Raw genomic sequence first — 17018 nt, 5'->3', positions numbered from 1 at the left:
GTGATTTTGGAGCCCAAAAATATAAAGTCAGCCACTGTCTCCACTGTTTCCCCATCATCTATTTCCCATGAAGTGATGGGACCAGATGCCATGATCTTAGTTTTCTGAATGTTGAGCTTTAAACCAGCTTTTTCACTCTCCCCTTTCACTTTCATCAAGAGGCTCTTTAGTTCCTCTTCACTTTCTGCCATAAGGGTGGTGTCATCTGCATATCTGAGGTTATTGATATTTCTCCCAGCAATCTTGACTCCAGCTTGTGCTTCTTCCAGCTCAGCTTTTCTCATGATGTACTCTGCATATAAGTTAAATAAGCAGGGTGACAATATATAGCCTTGACGTATTCCTTTTCCTATTTGGAACCAGTCTGTTGTTCCATGTCCAGTTCTAACTGTTGCTTCCTGACCTGCATACAGGTTTTTCAAGAGGCAGGTCAGGTGGTCTGGTATTCCCATCTCTTTCAGAATTTTCCTCAGTTTATTGTGACCCACACAGTCAAAGGCTTTGGCATAGTCAATAAAGCAGAAATAGACATTTTTCTGGAACTCTCTTGCTTTTTTGATGATCCAGCACATGTTGGCAATTTGATCTCTGGTTCCTCTGCCTTTTCTAAAACCAGCTTGAACATCAGGAAGTTCATGGTTCACATATTGCTGAAGCCTTGCTTGGAGAATTTTGAGCATTACTTTACTAGCATGTGAGATGAGTGCAATTGTGCGATGGTTTGAGCATTCTTTTGCATTGACTTTCTTTGGGATTGGAATGAATCCCAAGCTCTTTGTTATCAATCAAAATGGCTTTTTTTTTTTTGCTATGGAATTTCAAATTTCATAGCACTCCAGAAGCTATTGCACATAATTAGGGTCATAGAACATGAGTTGCTAGATGGAGGTAGTGAAGGACTATTAGTTTTATACACATGAGGTCAAAGAAGAGCCTAGACCATTCTGATACAGGTTTTTTTTTTTTTTTTTTGGCTATCATTTGTGTCACGTTCAGTTCAGTTCACTTCAGTCGCTCAGTCGTGTCTGTTTGCAACCCCATGGACTGCATGCAGCCTCCCAGGCTTCCCTGCCAATCAACTCCCGGAATTTACTCAAACTCATGTCCATTGAGTCGGTGATCCATCCAACCATCTCATCCTCTGTTGTCCTCTTCTCTTACCTTCAATCTTTCTCAGCATCAGGGTCTTTTCTAGTGAGTCAGTTCTTCACACCTGTGTCATATTATGTTCCCCCATTTATTCAAAGTTCATAAACTCTTTTACTCTAAAACCTACTATCACTCTCCGTATCACATGCTTGTGACAACCCATTCACTTTAGGCTCAAAGCTTTACTTCACTGTATCCACTCATATGACCACAACCTAGACTTTGTCTCCTGGAGCTCCACCACCTCTGAATCTTACACTTCAGTTTGCCATTGCTGTCCTGGTATGGCACATATCCAGAGAGGAAGGGGGCTGTTCCTTTGCCTTCATATTAGGAGACAAACAGATCAGATGAATTTACTGTTTTTTTCCTGATGTTTTGAGGGTTGATCGCCATCTTGTGGTTGACTTCTACTTATTCTTCAGTTTCCTTCTGTAGCCCTTCTTTTAGGCTGCCCTGAACACATACTACACTGTGCGATATGTCTGCCACTTTGCCTCAGGAAATTTCATCCAACCTATATGAGAAATGAGTCCCAGCTCCCAAATGCTTCTTATCTCATCAGTCTTTAGTACCTCAGGCTTCTGTCCACTATTAACAGTATTTTCCTCCTCTCAGGTTTTGAAGGTTCCCAAGGGGTGAATTGGAGGCTCTATTCTGTTAATTCTTGGGAAGCAGATAGATGCTGCAATTGCAGTGAAGTTTCTCTCCCAACAAGGGCTCTGATGAGAGTTACATAAAAAGCACTGGTGTTACAGTGCTTTTGTCTGAGTCTTAATTCTATCACTGATTAGGTAGGTGACCTTGAATAAGTTAGTTAAACATTTGGGGCCTCAATGTCCTCACTTGCAAAATTAGGATACTGTTACATTTGTTGTAAGAAGTAAATGAGAAAATATATGTAAAGCCCTTACAGCAGTGCCTGGACCAAAATGAGCTCTCAATGAATGTTAAATGAAATTATTGTTATTGCTGTTATGATGATGATGTTGATGGGAAGTATCCACTTTTTAGGAAAAAACAGGCAGGTCATATGAGGAGGAGTATTCCTTTGTGCCAATATAACTAATATGTGACATTAATCAAGGCTGTCAGTTGTTCTCAATTTCCTGATGCCACATTCCACTTTCCATCTTCTCCAGGGTTCATAGCTTGCCACACAGTTATTTACATGTTTTGTTTACAGCACATTTAAATGTTTTACTCACTATACCTCATGTGTGCCAGATGTATAAAACTGAAACTTTCTTTAATAACTAAAGTCAGTCTGGCTTATGTTGAGAAAAATCATCCATAGTCTGAAAATGGGGAAAAGCAATCAGTGGGTGTACAATGATGCCACTTCATGGTGACAAAGAAGGTTTGCCATTTTCTATCAGGCCCTCCAGGGATTATCTGATTCTACAGGAATGCACACCTCTGACTGATTTTCTGTTGACTAATCTATTTTACCATTCTCTAGAGGGATAGACTTTATCTTATGGAAAAATGATGGTAATGCATGTGATTCTCATTCATAACAATGCAAATGAATTTTGCCCAGTGTAATACAACTCACTTATGCTTGTAGGAAAGATAACCCAAGCATTATATATTATCAAAGCCTTTGACAGTGTGGATCAAAATAAACTGTGGAAAATTCTGAAAGAGATGGGAATACCAGACCACCTGACCTGCCTCTTGAAAAACCTGTATGCAGGTCAGGAAGCAACAGTTAGAACTGGACATGGAACAACAGACTGGTTCCAAATAGGAAAAGGAGTACATCAAGGCTGTATATTATCACCCTGCTCATTTAACTTATATGCAGAGTACATCATGAGAAACGTTGGGCTGGAAGAAGCACAAGCTGGAGTCAAGATTGCTGGGAGAAATATCAATAACCTCAGATATGCAGATGACACCACCCTTATGGCAGAAAGTGAAGAGGAACTAAAGAGCCTCTTGATGAAAGTGAAAGGGGAGAGTGAAAAAGCTGGTTTAAAGCTCAACATTCATAAAACTAAGATCATGGCAACTGGTCCCATCACTTCATGGGAAATAGATGAGGAAACGGTGGAAACAGTGTCAGACTTTATATTTTTGGGCTCCAAAATCACTGCAGATGGTGATTGCAGCCATGAAATTAAGACGCTTACTCCTGGGAAGGAAAGTTATTTCCAACCTAGATAGCATATAAGCAGAGACATTACTTTGTCAACAAAGGTCCGTCTAGTCAAGACTATGGTTTTCCCAGTGGTCATGTATGGATGTGAGAGTTGGACTGTGAAGAAAGCTGAGCACCGAAGAATTGATGCTTTTGAACTGTGGTGTTGGAGAAGACTCTTGAGAGTCCCTTGGACTGCAAGGAGATCCAACCAGTCCATCCTAAAGGAGATCAGTCTTGGATGTTCATTGGAAGGACTGATGCTGAAGCTGAAACTCCAATACTTTGGCCACCTCATGTGAAGAGTTGACTCATTGGAAAAGACCCTGATGCTGGGAGGGATTGGGGGCAGGAGGAGAAGGGGACGACACAGGATGAGATGGCTGGGTGGCATCACCGATCGATGGACAAGAGTTTGGGTAAACTCCAGGAGTTGGTGATGGACAGGGTGGCCTGGTGTGCTGCGATTCATGGGGTCACAAAGAGTCGGACATGACAGTGACTGAACTGAACTGAATTGAAAAGATATTAGCCAGTTTTAAAAGAAAATTAATTTCAGCATTTCTGACTCTGTATGTGTGTAAAATCTGTTCTAATTCTCTTTTTGAACGTCTAAATGTCTTACTAGTTCCTTCACTAATGAATTGGATTAGCTCTTTGACATGTTTATGTTCATATGAGCATAATATTTAACTTTTTGAAAATATGATTTCAGCAGTTTCACTGCTGGAAAAAACATAGAAGCTAAACATCATTTCTAGTTTTGAATGTCATAGACTTAGGATGTAAATTCACTCAATTCAGGCTCCTTTCCCTTCCTTATATCCTTTACATTCCTCCCGGAGGTGGTCTTTCCTGATAGGCGAATATATGTATGTTTATAGCACTGGGGGAGAGGAGTTTGGTTATAGAGCAAACCACTCTTTTATTTTCTGCATACTGTATTTCAGGGGTAAGCAAACCAAGGACTCTGGGCTAAATGCTGCCCACTACCATTTTATAAATAAGTGCTGTACCACACAATACATAAACTCATTGATTTATGCGTTGTCTCTGGCTGCTTTCATGCTACAATAGCAGTGGTATTAAGTACTAGTGGTTTAGAGACTGACTGGCCCATAAAGCCTAAAATATTTACTCTTTCCCATACTGTTTGGTGACCTCTTGTATTAATTTGTTAGAGCTGCTATAAGAAAGTATCACAATTAGGTAGCTTATACTATAGACATCGCACAGTTGTAGTGGCTGGAAGTCCAAGATGAAGGTGTCAGCAGGATTGGTTCTTTCTAAGGGTTGGGAGGGACAATATGTTATATGCCTCTCTCTCAGTTTTTGGTGGTTTGCTGGCAGTTTTTGGAGTTCCTTAGCTTATGGAAGCATCATCATTAGCTCTGCCTTCATCTTCACATGGCATTTTTCTTGTGTCTCTTCAGCCTTTCCTCTTTGTCTGTGTTTGTGTTCAAATTTCCCATTTTTGTAAGGACACTAGGGATAGTGGACTAGGTCCTACCCTAATGAGTTCATCATAACTTGACTACATCTGTGAAGACCCTATTTCCATATATGGTCACATTCTGAGGTACTGAGGGTTGGGACTTCCTGTATTTTTTTTAGGTTAACAGTTTAACCCACAGTCCTCATTTTTGGTCCTGCAAGTATCCTCTTGTCTGTATTACACACATGGTCATGTTCCCTTTTACCCACCTTGTATTGTTCAGTCAGTCAGTCATGTCTGACTGTTTGTGACCCCATGGACTACAGCACATGAGACTTCTCTGTCCTTCACCATCTCCTGGAGCTTGCTTAAACTCATGTCTATTGAGTTGGTGATGCTATCCAACCACCTTGTCCCCCTGTCCCCTTCTCCTGCTTTCAATCTTTCCCACCTTAGCAGCTTCTATATCTTGACTCTTAAAAGAGTCAGAAAAATATATAATCAGCAATCAGTGAAGGTCTAATTCAGTTCAGTCGCTCAGTTGTGTCTGACTCTTTGTGACCCCATGAATCGCAGCATGCCAGGCCTCCCTCCCTGTCCATCACCAACTCCTGGAGTTCACTCAGACTTACGTCCATTGAGTCAGTGATGCCATCCAGCCATCTCATCCTCTGTCATCCCCTTCTCCTCCTGCCCCCAAACCTTCCCAGCATCAGAGTCTTTTCCAATGAGTCAACTCTTCACATGAGGTGGCCAAAGTACTGGAGTTTCAGCTTTAGCATCATTCCTTCCAAAGAAATCCCAGGGCTGATCTCCTTCAGAATGGACTGGTTGGATCTCCTTGCAGTCCAAGGGACTCTCAAGAGTCTTCTCCAACAACACAGTTCAAAAGCATCAAATCTTCAGTGCTCAGCTTTCTTCACAGTCCAACTCTCACATCCATACATGACTACTGGAAAAACCATAGCCTTGACTCGACAGACCTTTGTTGGCAAAGTAATATCTCTGCTTTTCACTATGCTATCTAGCATCTTTCAAATCACATTTCCAAGTTCCTTTTTATCTTTATAAGGAAACAGTTCAATTCTGATCAGAATTTAATGAAACAGCCCAATAAAATTACTTAAAAATATTGACAGAAAGGTTATCAACATTTTTTCCAAATAACTGCTCTTCTAATCCAGGATAAAAGGTAAAGATTATATAATTGGTGATTTACAGGCAAATGGGACCATAAAGGTTTAGAAGTTTAAGGTATTTATGGAATTAGATCAGGAATTTGTATAAATGAACAAATCCAATGCCTTTATTTGACAAACTGAACTTGGAGGGAGTAGTGAAGTAAATTATTTAATGCTATTCAACTTACTAGTGGGAAACCTGTTTTGACTCATTCTAGCTCTTTTCCCCACTACACTATATTTTAAATGAAATGTTTGCTAATTCTAAACTCAACTTGAAAGAATTAGATGTAATTTATCTCAGAATGTTTTTGTTTGCTAAGCGTTTCATTACATACTATTTGATATAAAATGTATATCTTGAGGCATAATAAAACAATAAACAGTGAAAATGTTAAGAATTGAAATGTTACCAAAACTCTTCCAGAGACCACATTCTGATTTAAAGATAGATACTTTGGATTGAATAACTTTACCAAAGAAATTATTAGTTGATTTTGCCTAAAAATAGGTTTTGGTACTTTTTTTTTTTTAAACTTTATTAAAGTATAGTTGATTTGTTTAGTGTTAAATTTCTGCTGTAAGCAAGGTGATTCAGTTATACATACATATATTCTTTTTCCAGTAGTCTTTCCCATTATGGTTTATTCAACAGGATCTTGTTGTTTATCCAGCCTGTATATATTAGTTTGCATCTGCTAATGTCAAACTCCCATCCCTTCCCCACCTCCTCTCCCTTGGTGACCACACGTCTGTTCTCTATGTCAATCAGTTTATTTTTAGAAATACATTTTATCCCAAATTTGCTTCAGTAATTGAGCCAATTGTAATATCTAACACTTTAGGAAAGATAACTAAAATATAGTTAATTTCACAATAGTGAACCTGAGAAGACTTTAAAAAGAAAAACTGGAGATCTTAAGTTATGTAAAATTTGATCAGTTTTGAAGGAGGCAGTAATGTTGACTGTGAGAACTTTTTGCTTGCTTAGAATAAATGAGAACTAGAGGTTTGATTCCTGAACCCTGCTTTTACCACCAGTTCAGTTCAGTTGCTCAGTCGTGTCTGACTCTGCGACCCCATGAATCGCAGCATGCCAGGCCTCCCTGTCCATCACCAAATCCCGGAGTTCACTCAGACTCGTGTCCATCGAGTCAGTGATGTCATCCAGCCATCTCATCCTCTGTCGTCCCCTTCTTCTCCTGCCCCCAATCCCTCCCAGCATCAAAGTCTTTTCCAATGAGTCAACTCTTCGCATAAGGTGGCCAAAGTCCTGGACTTTCAGCTTTAGCATCATTCCTTCCAAAGAAATCCCAGGGCTGATCTCCTTGCAGTCCAAGGGACCCTCAAGAGTCTTCTCCAACACTGCAGTTCAAAAGCATCAATTCTTCGGCGCTCAGCCTTCTTCACAGTCCAACTCTCACATCCATACATGACCACTGCAAAAACCACAGCCTTGACTAGACGGACCTTAGTTGGCAAAGTAATGTCTCTGCTTTTGAATATGCTATCTAGGTTGGTCATAACTTTTCTTCCAAGGAGTAAGCGTCTTTTAATTTCATGGCTGCAATCACCATCTGCAGTGATTTTGGAGCCCCCCAAAAATGAAGTCTGACACTGTTTCCACTGTTTCCCCATCTATTTCCCATAAAGTGATGGGACCAAATGCCATGATCTTCTTTTTCTGAATGTTGAGCTTTAAGCCAACTTTTTCACCCTCCTTTTACTTTCATCAAGAGGCTTTTTAGCTCCTCTTCACTTTCTGCCATAAGGGTGGTGTCATCTGCATATGTGAGGTTACTGATATTTCTCCCGGCAGTCTTGATTCCAGTTTGTGTTTCTGCCAGTCCAGCGTTTCTCATGATGTACTCTGCATAGAAGTTAAATAAGCAGGGTGACAATATACAGCCTTGATGTACACCTTTTCCTATTTGCACCCAGTCTGTTGTTCCATGTCCAGTTCTAACTGTTGCTTCCTGGCCTGCATACAGATTTCTCAAGAGGCAGGTCAGGTGATCTGGTATTCCCATCTCTTTCAGAATTTTCCAGTTTATTGTGATCCACACAGTCAAAGGGTTTGGCATAGTCAATAAAGCAGAAATAGATGTTTTTCTGGAACTCTTGCTTTTTCCATGATCCAGCGGATGTTGGCAATTTGATCTCTTGTTCCTCTTCCTTTTCTAAAACCAATTTGAACATCAGGAAGTTCACGGTTCACGTATTGCTGAAGCCTGGCTTGGAGTATTTTGAGCATTACTTTACTAGCATGTGAGATGAGTGCAATTGTGTGGTAGTTTGAGCATTCTTTGGCATTGCCTTTCTTTGGGATTGGAATGAAAACTGACCCTTCCAGTCCTGTGGCCATTGCTGAGTTTTCTAAATTTGTTGGTCATTAAAAACCAACAGTCTTCTGGACTTCCCTGGTGGGCCAGTGGCTAAATTTGCATCTGCTAATCCCAAACTCCCAATCTTTCCTTCCTCTACCCAACCCTTTGCAACTTCAAGTCTGTTTAATATGTCTGTGGGACTATTTGTTTCATAGATAGGCTTGTTTTAGAGTCTGCATGTAAGTGATATTATGATATTTGTCTTTCTCTCTTACTTCACTATGATAACCTCTAGGTCCACCATGTTGCTGCAAATTGCATTATTTCATTCTTTTCTATAGCTGAGTTAATATTCCATTGTATATATGTACCACATCTATCCATTCATCTGTCCATGGACATATAAGTTGTTTCCATGTCTTGTGAATAATGTTGTGAACAGAGGGGTCCATGTAACTTTTCTGAATTATCATTTTATATGGGTATATGCCCAGGAATAGGATTGCTGGATCATATGGCAACTCTAGTTTTTTCAGGAACCTTCATACAGGTCTTCCACAGTGGCAGCACCAATTTACATTCCCACCAACAGTGTAGGAAGTTTCCCTTTTCTTCATATCTTCTCTAGCATGTTATTTTTAGACTTTATGATGATGGCTGTTCTGACTGGTATAAGGTTAGGCTTAGGGTTAGTTTTGATTTGAATTTCTGTAATGATTAGTGAGAAATGCTGGACTGGAAGAAACACAAACTGTAATCAAAATTGCCAGGAGAAATATCAATAACCTCAGGTATGCAGATGACACCCCCCTTATGGCAGAAAGTGAAGAAGAACTAAAAAGCCTCTTGATGAAAGTGAAAGACGAGCGTGAAAAAGTTGGCTTATAGCTCAACATTCAGAAAATGAAGATCATGCCATCCGGTCCCATCACTTCATGGGAAATAGATGGGGAAACAGTGGAAACAGTCAGACTTTATTTTTTGGGGCTCCAAAATCACTGCTGATGGTGATTGCAGCCATGAAATTAAAAGACGCTTACTCCTTGGAAGAAAAGTTATGACCAACCTAGATAGTATCTTAAAAAGCAGAGACATTACTTTGCCGACTAAGGTCCGTCTAGTCAAGGCTATGGTTCTTCCTGTGGTCATGTATGGATGTGAGAGTTGGACTGTGAAGAAGGCTGAGTGCCGAAGAATTGATGCTTTTGAACTGTGGTGTTGGAGAAGACTCTTGAGGGTCCCTTGGACTGCAAGGAGATCCAACCAGTCCATTCTGAAGGAGATCAACCCTGGGATTTCTTTGGAAGAAATGATGCTAAAGCTGAAACTCCAGTACTTTGGCCACCTCATGCAAAGAGTTAACTCATTGGAAAAGACTTTGATGCTGGGAGGGATTGGGGGCAGGAGAAGGACGACAGAGGATGAGAAGGCTGGATGTCATCACTGACTCGATGGACGTGAATTTGAGTGAACTCCGGGATTTGGTGATGGATAGGGAGGCCTGGCGTGCTGCGATTCATGGGGTCGCAGAGTCGGACACGACTGAGCGACTGAACTGAACTGAACTGAATGAATAGTGATGAGCATCTTTTCATGGGGGCATTTAAAAATATATATGCATACTCTCTCAGTCTTTAATTGGAGAAGTGTTTTGGAACTGTTTTGGTACAACTCTAGAAGGCCTAGCCCAGAAGTCCACTGACTACTCACTGAGGAATTTTTGGTTTTCAGCAGTTTATAGACTTCACTTGTTCCTGGCCACATTTATCATAATAATCTTTAATTAAAGCTGTTTTAAAATATGATAATATATACATGAAGTGAAGTGTTAGTTGCTCACTTCTGTCTGACTCTTTGCAACCCACAGACTAGCCAACCAGGCTCCTTTGTCCATGGGATTTTCCAGGCAAGGATACTGGAGTGGGTTAACATTTCCTTCTCCAGGAATATATACATGAAATTGGGCTCAAAATTTGCTGTTTTAATAGTTTTTAAGTGTACAGTTCATTAGTATTAAGTATATTCATATTGTTGTGCAGTCAACACAACAGCCATTTCCAGAACTTTATCTTTCAGAACTGAAACTGTACCTGTTAAACAGTAACTCCCCATTTCTCCCTCCCTGAAATCCCTGGCAACCACCAATCTACTTTGCTTTTGTGAATCTGACTACTCTAGGTGCCTCATATAAGTAGAATCATGCAGTATTTTTTTCTCTTAAAAATATTCAGTCTCTGGGTTGGGAAGATCCCCTAGAGAGTAAAATGGCAAGCCACTCCAATATTCTTCCTGGAGAATTCTATGGACAAAGGAGCCTGGCGGGTTACAGTCCATGGGATTGCTGAGTTGGACACAACTGAGCAACTAACACTTTTACTTTCATGGGTTTAGCTTGCTAACCTCTTTTACTCCTAAGATTTAAAATGACAAAGTGTGCCAAGCCTCTTCCAGGCAAGAAACACACATTCCTTTTATTTAATATCTAGCTTGAAACCTCTTCTACTTAACCTTTTCTTTTCTCAGTAAAGTTTATATTTTTTGGTCATTTTTGTTCGAGTTTTCATGTTAAGTTTTAGTTAACTCCCATCATGGTTTTGTATCCTAAGTGCTGTATTTGGAAGGCCTTCAGGATTTGGTAAATCAAGTGCAAGAAATAAATGCTTGGTGCTGCATGTACTTCCCAAGGCAAATTGTTATTGTTGTGAGTGAAGTACTTCCTGCCCTGATCACAGACATTCTTCTGGCCCCCCATCATGATAAATACTTTCAACCAATCTATTCTATTCTGTTTTAAATAGGCTGCTCAAGAAAAAGAAGAACTTCAAAGGGAAGGTGACAGTTTGGATGCTAAAATCAACAAAGCTGAAAAAGAAATCTATGCTCTAGGAAACACCCTGCAAGTGCTGAACAGCTGCAACAACAATTACAAACAATCTTTTCAGAAAGTGACTCCATCTAGTATGTAGAAATTATTGAAACTTTTAAATTAATGCACATGCAATGAAAGCTGCATAGTTATTTTAAAAAGAGGATCACTATGCGATAAGGAAAACAAGTGCATCATATTTGATTCAGCTGGAAAACCTAATCACCACAACCCCCCTTCCCTCCCCCACTTAAAATAAGTGCTAAGGTGTTAATTCCAGCTGTTACTAGTTGTAGTGATGTGGCATAGTACTTCTCTACAGAGTTCATTTCAAATCTGAAAAAAAAACAGCAGTATACTGGGTGTTCTATGTTGACAAAATAAGAATAGTTATTTCACATCCTATTTTTCAAAAATTAGACATACGGAAGTTGACCTTTCATAATGAAAAATGTTAGAAGTTTAAATTATGTAATATTTTAAATTTGCTTTCTACAGCATGTTAAAAATTTAAAGCAAAAATTCTTTTAAATTCTAGGTGCTGAGTATGAGGTAAAAATTCAACTAGAAGAACAAAAAAGATCTGTTGATGAAAAATACAGACACAAACAAAGACAAATCAGAGAACTACAGGAAGATATCCAGGTAAATTCTATAGGCTTTAATAATAAGCCCTTAGTAAAAGTTAACTATCACTATTATAATTATTATACTCTTGTTAATATACAATTTTTTAGAGAAGCAGTTACTTAAATGAGAAAAAAGTGATCAAAGTATTAACTAGTTAAAATCCCAGTGCTAAGCCCTGACAATTACTTGGTAATCAGTGGATAAATTATAGCTAGCTAACTATGATATCCCCTTAATCTTTATTTCAGTTAAATCCTTTAAAATCACCTTAAAAGACTGTTCCTGAAAACAAAAATTTGAAAGATGAGAAAACAATGTGTTTGGTAATAAGCAGGCTCTATATAAACATTTAAGGGCTTCCCTGATGGTAAAGAATCCACCTGCCAATGCAGCAGACACAAGAGACAGGGGTGCAATCCGTGGGTTGGGAAGATCCACTGGAGGAGGAAATGGCAACCCACTCCAGTATTCTTCTCTGAAAAATACAATGAACAGAAGAGGCTACAGTTGAAAGGGTCACAGAGCTGGACATTACTGAGTGCACTTACAGAGATTTTTTTTTTTTTCTTGATTAAAGAAATAGATTATATGATTTGGGAATCTTTGAAAACTGTGTTCTTTCAATAGTCGTTGTTAACCTTCCAGTGGAATTACATAAAACTTAATCCATAAAGCCATTATGCTTATTATCTACCAATAGAATGTACATTATATATGCAAAGAGTTGGCCACGACTGAGTAACTGAGCACATATATACAAAAACAAAGGAATCAGAATTAAATACTTGACAAGTGGCAACTATAAAAGTTATTTCTGAACCTAACCAATAAATATGTTAATATTTATTTTCTGCAGAGCATGGAAAATACTTTAACAGTTATAGAACACTTAACAAATAATGTCAAAGAAAAAGTAACAGAGAAGCAAGCTTATGTACTTCAATTAAAAAGAGAAACTGAGGAACAGAAGCCAAAATTAGAAAGAGTAACTAAACAGGTATTGGAAACTTTAAAAAAACTGACCTGTCATATTTATGTTTTGGAGTTCCAAATGGTAACCTCACATCTTCCTTCATCCATTAAAAAATACTTAGTTCTAGAAAATAAGTTTAAATAACTGACTGCTGTTGACCAACAGTGTGCAAAACTCACCAAGGAAGTCCGTCTTTTGAAAGATACAAAAGATGAAACATTAGAAGAACAAGATATCAAACTTCGTGAAGTGAAACAGCTTCACAAGATCATTGATGAAATGTTAGTTGATATCACACAAGAAAATGCTGAGATTGGTGTTATCCTTCAAACATACTTTCAACAGGTAATAAGACTTATCTTCTAGTCAAATATTTCTTAAACATTTCATGAAGAAAAATCTAGGGTATTCAACATAAAATGAATTCTACTGAAAAATATTCTGAAATGGCATGGTACTAATGATTGCTCTTGAATATTTTTCCAGAATGGTTTAGAACTACCTAGAGCTAGTACTAAAGGTAGTCGTCACAGTTCTAGATCTCCTTCCCAGACTTCATTGTTATCAGCAAGGTAAGTGGAAGGAGAAACCACCATCTCCTGATTCACTCAGTTACAGCTTCCATCCCAAGCAAATTCGGCCACTTCATATGCCATAGCTGTTGGACCTGCCAGTGCACTGCTAGTACTCTCCCCAACTTTCCCTACCTTCTGATGTTTGTGTCAGAGGCAGAAGCCAGCCAGCAGCACAAGACTCTTCCCTTCTGGCTTCTGTCTTGAGTTAGCATTTCCAGTTTGACATATAGTGCTTTGTGACTATCAGATATTTCAGTAGGATAAAGCAGGGTGAAATTTTGGATGATACACATAGCATGGTCATTCTGAGTGTGGGGTGAATTGATTATACCATAAAAGGACCACTTAGCTGTACACAGATATTCAGTAAGATTTATAAGATTAAAATCCACTGTAAAATCTAAGGAGTCAGAATTTTATTTATGCTGCTTTGTTTTGTTAAAAAGGAAATTATTCTTTCTTCTGCAGTTTAGTTTTATCCAGAATTCTATCAGGTAGACATTTAGTCAACATTCCTGTGCCTTGCTGACAAAATAATAATTATTAATATTAAAGATGATCCTCATCTTAAAATTCCTATCTGCCACATTCAGTGCCATATTACTTTTCATTACTCCACAGCAAGATGTCATGAAAGGATTTCCTAAAAGATATTTTTTTAAGTAAAACAAAACAAAAACACTTTCTATGTAAACATGGTGAGCACCCACTTGAACACCCTAAGTTCAGTTCAGTCGCTCAGTAGTGTCCGACTCTTTGCGACCGCATGAACCACAGCACACCAGGCCTCCCTGTCCATCACCAACTCCTGGAGTTTACCCAAACTCATGTCCATCAAGTCAATGATACCATCCAACCATCTCATCCTCTGTCGTCCCCTTCTCCTCCTGCCCTCTATCTTTCCCAGCATTGGGGTCTTTTCAAATCAGTCAGCTCTTTGCATCAGCTGGCCAAAGTATTGGGAGTTTCAGCTTCAACATCAGTCCTTCCAAAGAACACCCAAGACTGATCTCCTTTAGGATGGACTGGTTGGATCTCCTTGCAGTCCCTTAAGAGTCTTATCCAAAACCACAGTCCAAAATCATCAATTCTTTGGCGCTCAGCCTTCTTCACAGTCCTACTTTCACACCCATACATGACTACTGGAAAACCCATAGCCTTGACTAGACAGACCTTTGTTGACAAAGTAATGTCTCTGCTTTTTAATATGCTATCTAGGTTGGTCATAACTTTCCTTCCAAGAAGCATCATTTAATTTCATGGCTGCAATCACCATCTGTAGTGATTGAAAAATAAAGTTAGCCACTGTTTCCCATCCATTTCCCATGAAGTGATGGGACCAGTTTCCATGATCTTAGTTTTCTGAATGTTGAGCTTTAAGCCAACTTTTTCACTCTTCTTTTTCAAGAGGCTCTTTAGTTCTTCTTCACTTTCTGCCATAAGGGTGGTGTCATCTGCATTATCTGAGGTTAATATTTCTCCCAGCAATCTTGACTCCACCTTGTGCTTCTTCCAGCTCAGCTTTTCTCATGATGTAATCTGCATATACGTTAAATGAGTAGGGTGATAACATACAGCCTTGATGCACTCCTTTTCCTATTTAGAACCAGTCTGTTGTTCCATGTCCAGTTCTAACTGTTGCTTCCTGACATGCATATAGGTTTCTCAAGAAGCAGGTCAGGTGGTCTGGTATTCCCATCTCTTTCAGAATTTTCCACAGTTTATTGTGATCCACACAGTCAAAGGGTTTGGCATAGACAAGAAAGCAGAAATAGATTTTTTTTTTCTGGAACTCTCTTGCTTTTTTGTTTTCCAGCAGATGTTGGCAATTTGCTCTCTTGTTCCTCTGCCTTTTCTAAAACCAGCTTGAACATCTGGAAGTTCATGGTTCATGTATTGCTGAAGCCTGGTTTGGAGAATTTTGAGCATTATTTTACTAGTGTGTGAGATGAGTGCAATGGTGCAGTAGTTTGAGCATTCTTTTACATTTCCTTTCTTTGGAATTGGAATGAAAACTGACCTTTTCCAGTCCTGTGGCTACTGATGAGTTTTCCAAATTTGTTGACATATTGAGTGCAACACTTTTGCAGCATCTTTTAGGATTTGAAATAGCTCAACTGGAATTCCATCACCTCCACTATCTTTGTTTATAGTGATGCTTCCTAAGGCCCACTTGACTTCACATTCCAAGATGTCTGGTTCTAGATGAGTGGTCACACCATCATGATTATCTGGGTCATGAAGATCTTTTTTTGTGGTTCTTCTGTGTATTCTTGCCACCTCTTCTTAGTATCTTCTGCTTCTGTCAGGTCCATATCATTTCTGTCCTTTATTGAGCCCATCTTTGCAGGGGTATCTCTAATTTTCTTGAAGTGATCTCTAGACTTTCCCATTCTATTATTTTCTTCTATTTCTTTGCATTGATTGCTGAGGAAGGCTTTCTTATCTCTCCTTGCTATTCTTTGGAACTCTGCATTCAGATGCTTATATCTTTCCTTTTCTCCTTTGCTTTTCGCTTCTCTTTTCACAGCTATTTGTAAGGCCTACTCAGCCAGCCATTTTGCTTTTTTGCATTTCTTTTTCTTAGGGATGGTCTTGATCCCTGTCTCCTGTACAATGTCACGAACCTCCAGCCATAGTTCATCTGGCACTGTATCAGATCTAGTTCCTTAAATCTATTTCTCACTTCCACTGTATAATCATATGGGATTTGATATAGGTCAGACTTGAATGGTTGAGTGATTTCCCCCATTTTCTTCCATTTCAATCTGAATTTGGCTTAAGAAGTTCATGATCTGAGCTGCTCCTGGTCTTGTTTTTGCTGACTGTATAAGAGCTTCTCCATCTTTGTCTGCAAAGAATATAATCAATCTGATTTTGGTGTTGACCATCTGGTGATGTCCACGTGTAGTCTTCTCTTGTGTTATTGGAAAAGAGTGTTTGCTATGACCAGTGCGTTTTCTTGGCAGAACTCTATTAGCCTTTGCCCTGCTTCATTTTGTACTTGAAGGCCAAATTTGCCTGTTCCTCCAGGTGTTTCTTGACTTTCCTACTTCTGCATTCCAGTCCCCTATAATGAAAAGGACATCTTTTTTGACTGTTAGTTCTAAAAGGTCTTGTAGGTCTTCATAGAACTGTTCAACTTCAGCTTCTTCAGCGTTACTGGTTAGGGCATAGACTTGGGTTACCGTGATACTGAATGGTTTGCCTTGGAAATGAACAGAGATCATTCTGTCATTTTTGAGACTGCATCGATGCACTGCATTTCAGACTCATGTTGCCTATGATGGCTACTCCATTTCTTCTAAGGGATTCCTGCCCACAGTAGTAGATATAATGGTCATCTGAGTTAAATTCACCCATTCCACCCTAGTATTTTCATAAAAGCATACTTTCAAAACTTAGCATTCAGAATTGTATGGATAGTTATGCTTTTCAAATGACCCCACCACTTTATCCTGTCAACAGGTCCCTCATTTTTTTTTTTTTTTGGCTCAAATTATATAATCTATCATTTTAATCACTCTTGCCAGCACTCAAATTTTCTTGCCTCTTTTCCTACCTTTTGTTGAATGATTTTGGCAAACTTTTAATACCTAATGATTCTAAGTTAGTTATAGTTGAAACATTTTTTAAATAGAAATATAGTTGCAGAACTATTTTTCTACTGATTTGAAACTTTTTATCTTTTTTTCCTTAAACTAATTTCCTGATACTATTAATGGTCATCTTTTAA

General features: G+C 38.9%; 1 protein-coding gene across 1 annotated transcript in view; it reads left to right on the top strand.

The window, feature by feature from the left end:
- Positions 1-17018, top strand: part of CCDC39 (coiled-coil domain containing 39) — a 58870-nt gene that overhangs the window by 36404 nt on the left and 5448 nt on the right. The window contains exons 15-19 of the mRNA XM_040251519.1: positions 11037-11196; positions 11643-11749; positions 12591-12731; positions 12873-13052; positions 13194-13279. Of these exons, the coding sequence (XP_040107453.1) occupies positions 11037-11196; positions 11643-11749; positions 12591-12731; positions 12873-13052; positions 13194-13279 (674 nt within the window). The remainder of the gene's footprint in view (positions 1-11036; positions 11197-11642; positions 11750-12590; positions 12732-12872; positions 13053-13193; positions 13280-17018) is intronic.

The sequence above is a fragment of the Oryx dammah genome, unplaced genomic scaffold (assembly GCF_014754425.2).
Source record: "Oryx dammah isolate SB20612 unplaced genomic scaffold, SCBI_Odam_1.1 HiC_scaffold_2, whole genome shotgun sequence".
In the NCBI taxonomy this organism is placed as follows: domain Eukaryota; kingdom Metazoa; phylum Chordata; class Mammalia; order Artiodactyla; family Bovidae; genus Oryx; species Oryx dammah.
The sequence above is the reverse complement of the archived record's forward strand: the minus strand, read 5'-3'. Positions and strand labels throughout refer to the sequence as shown.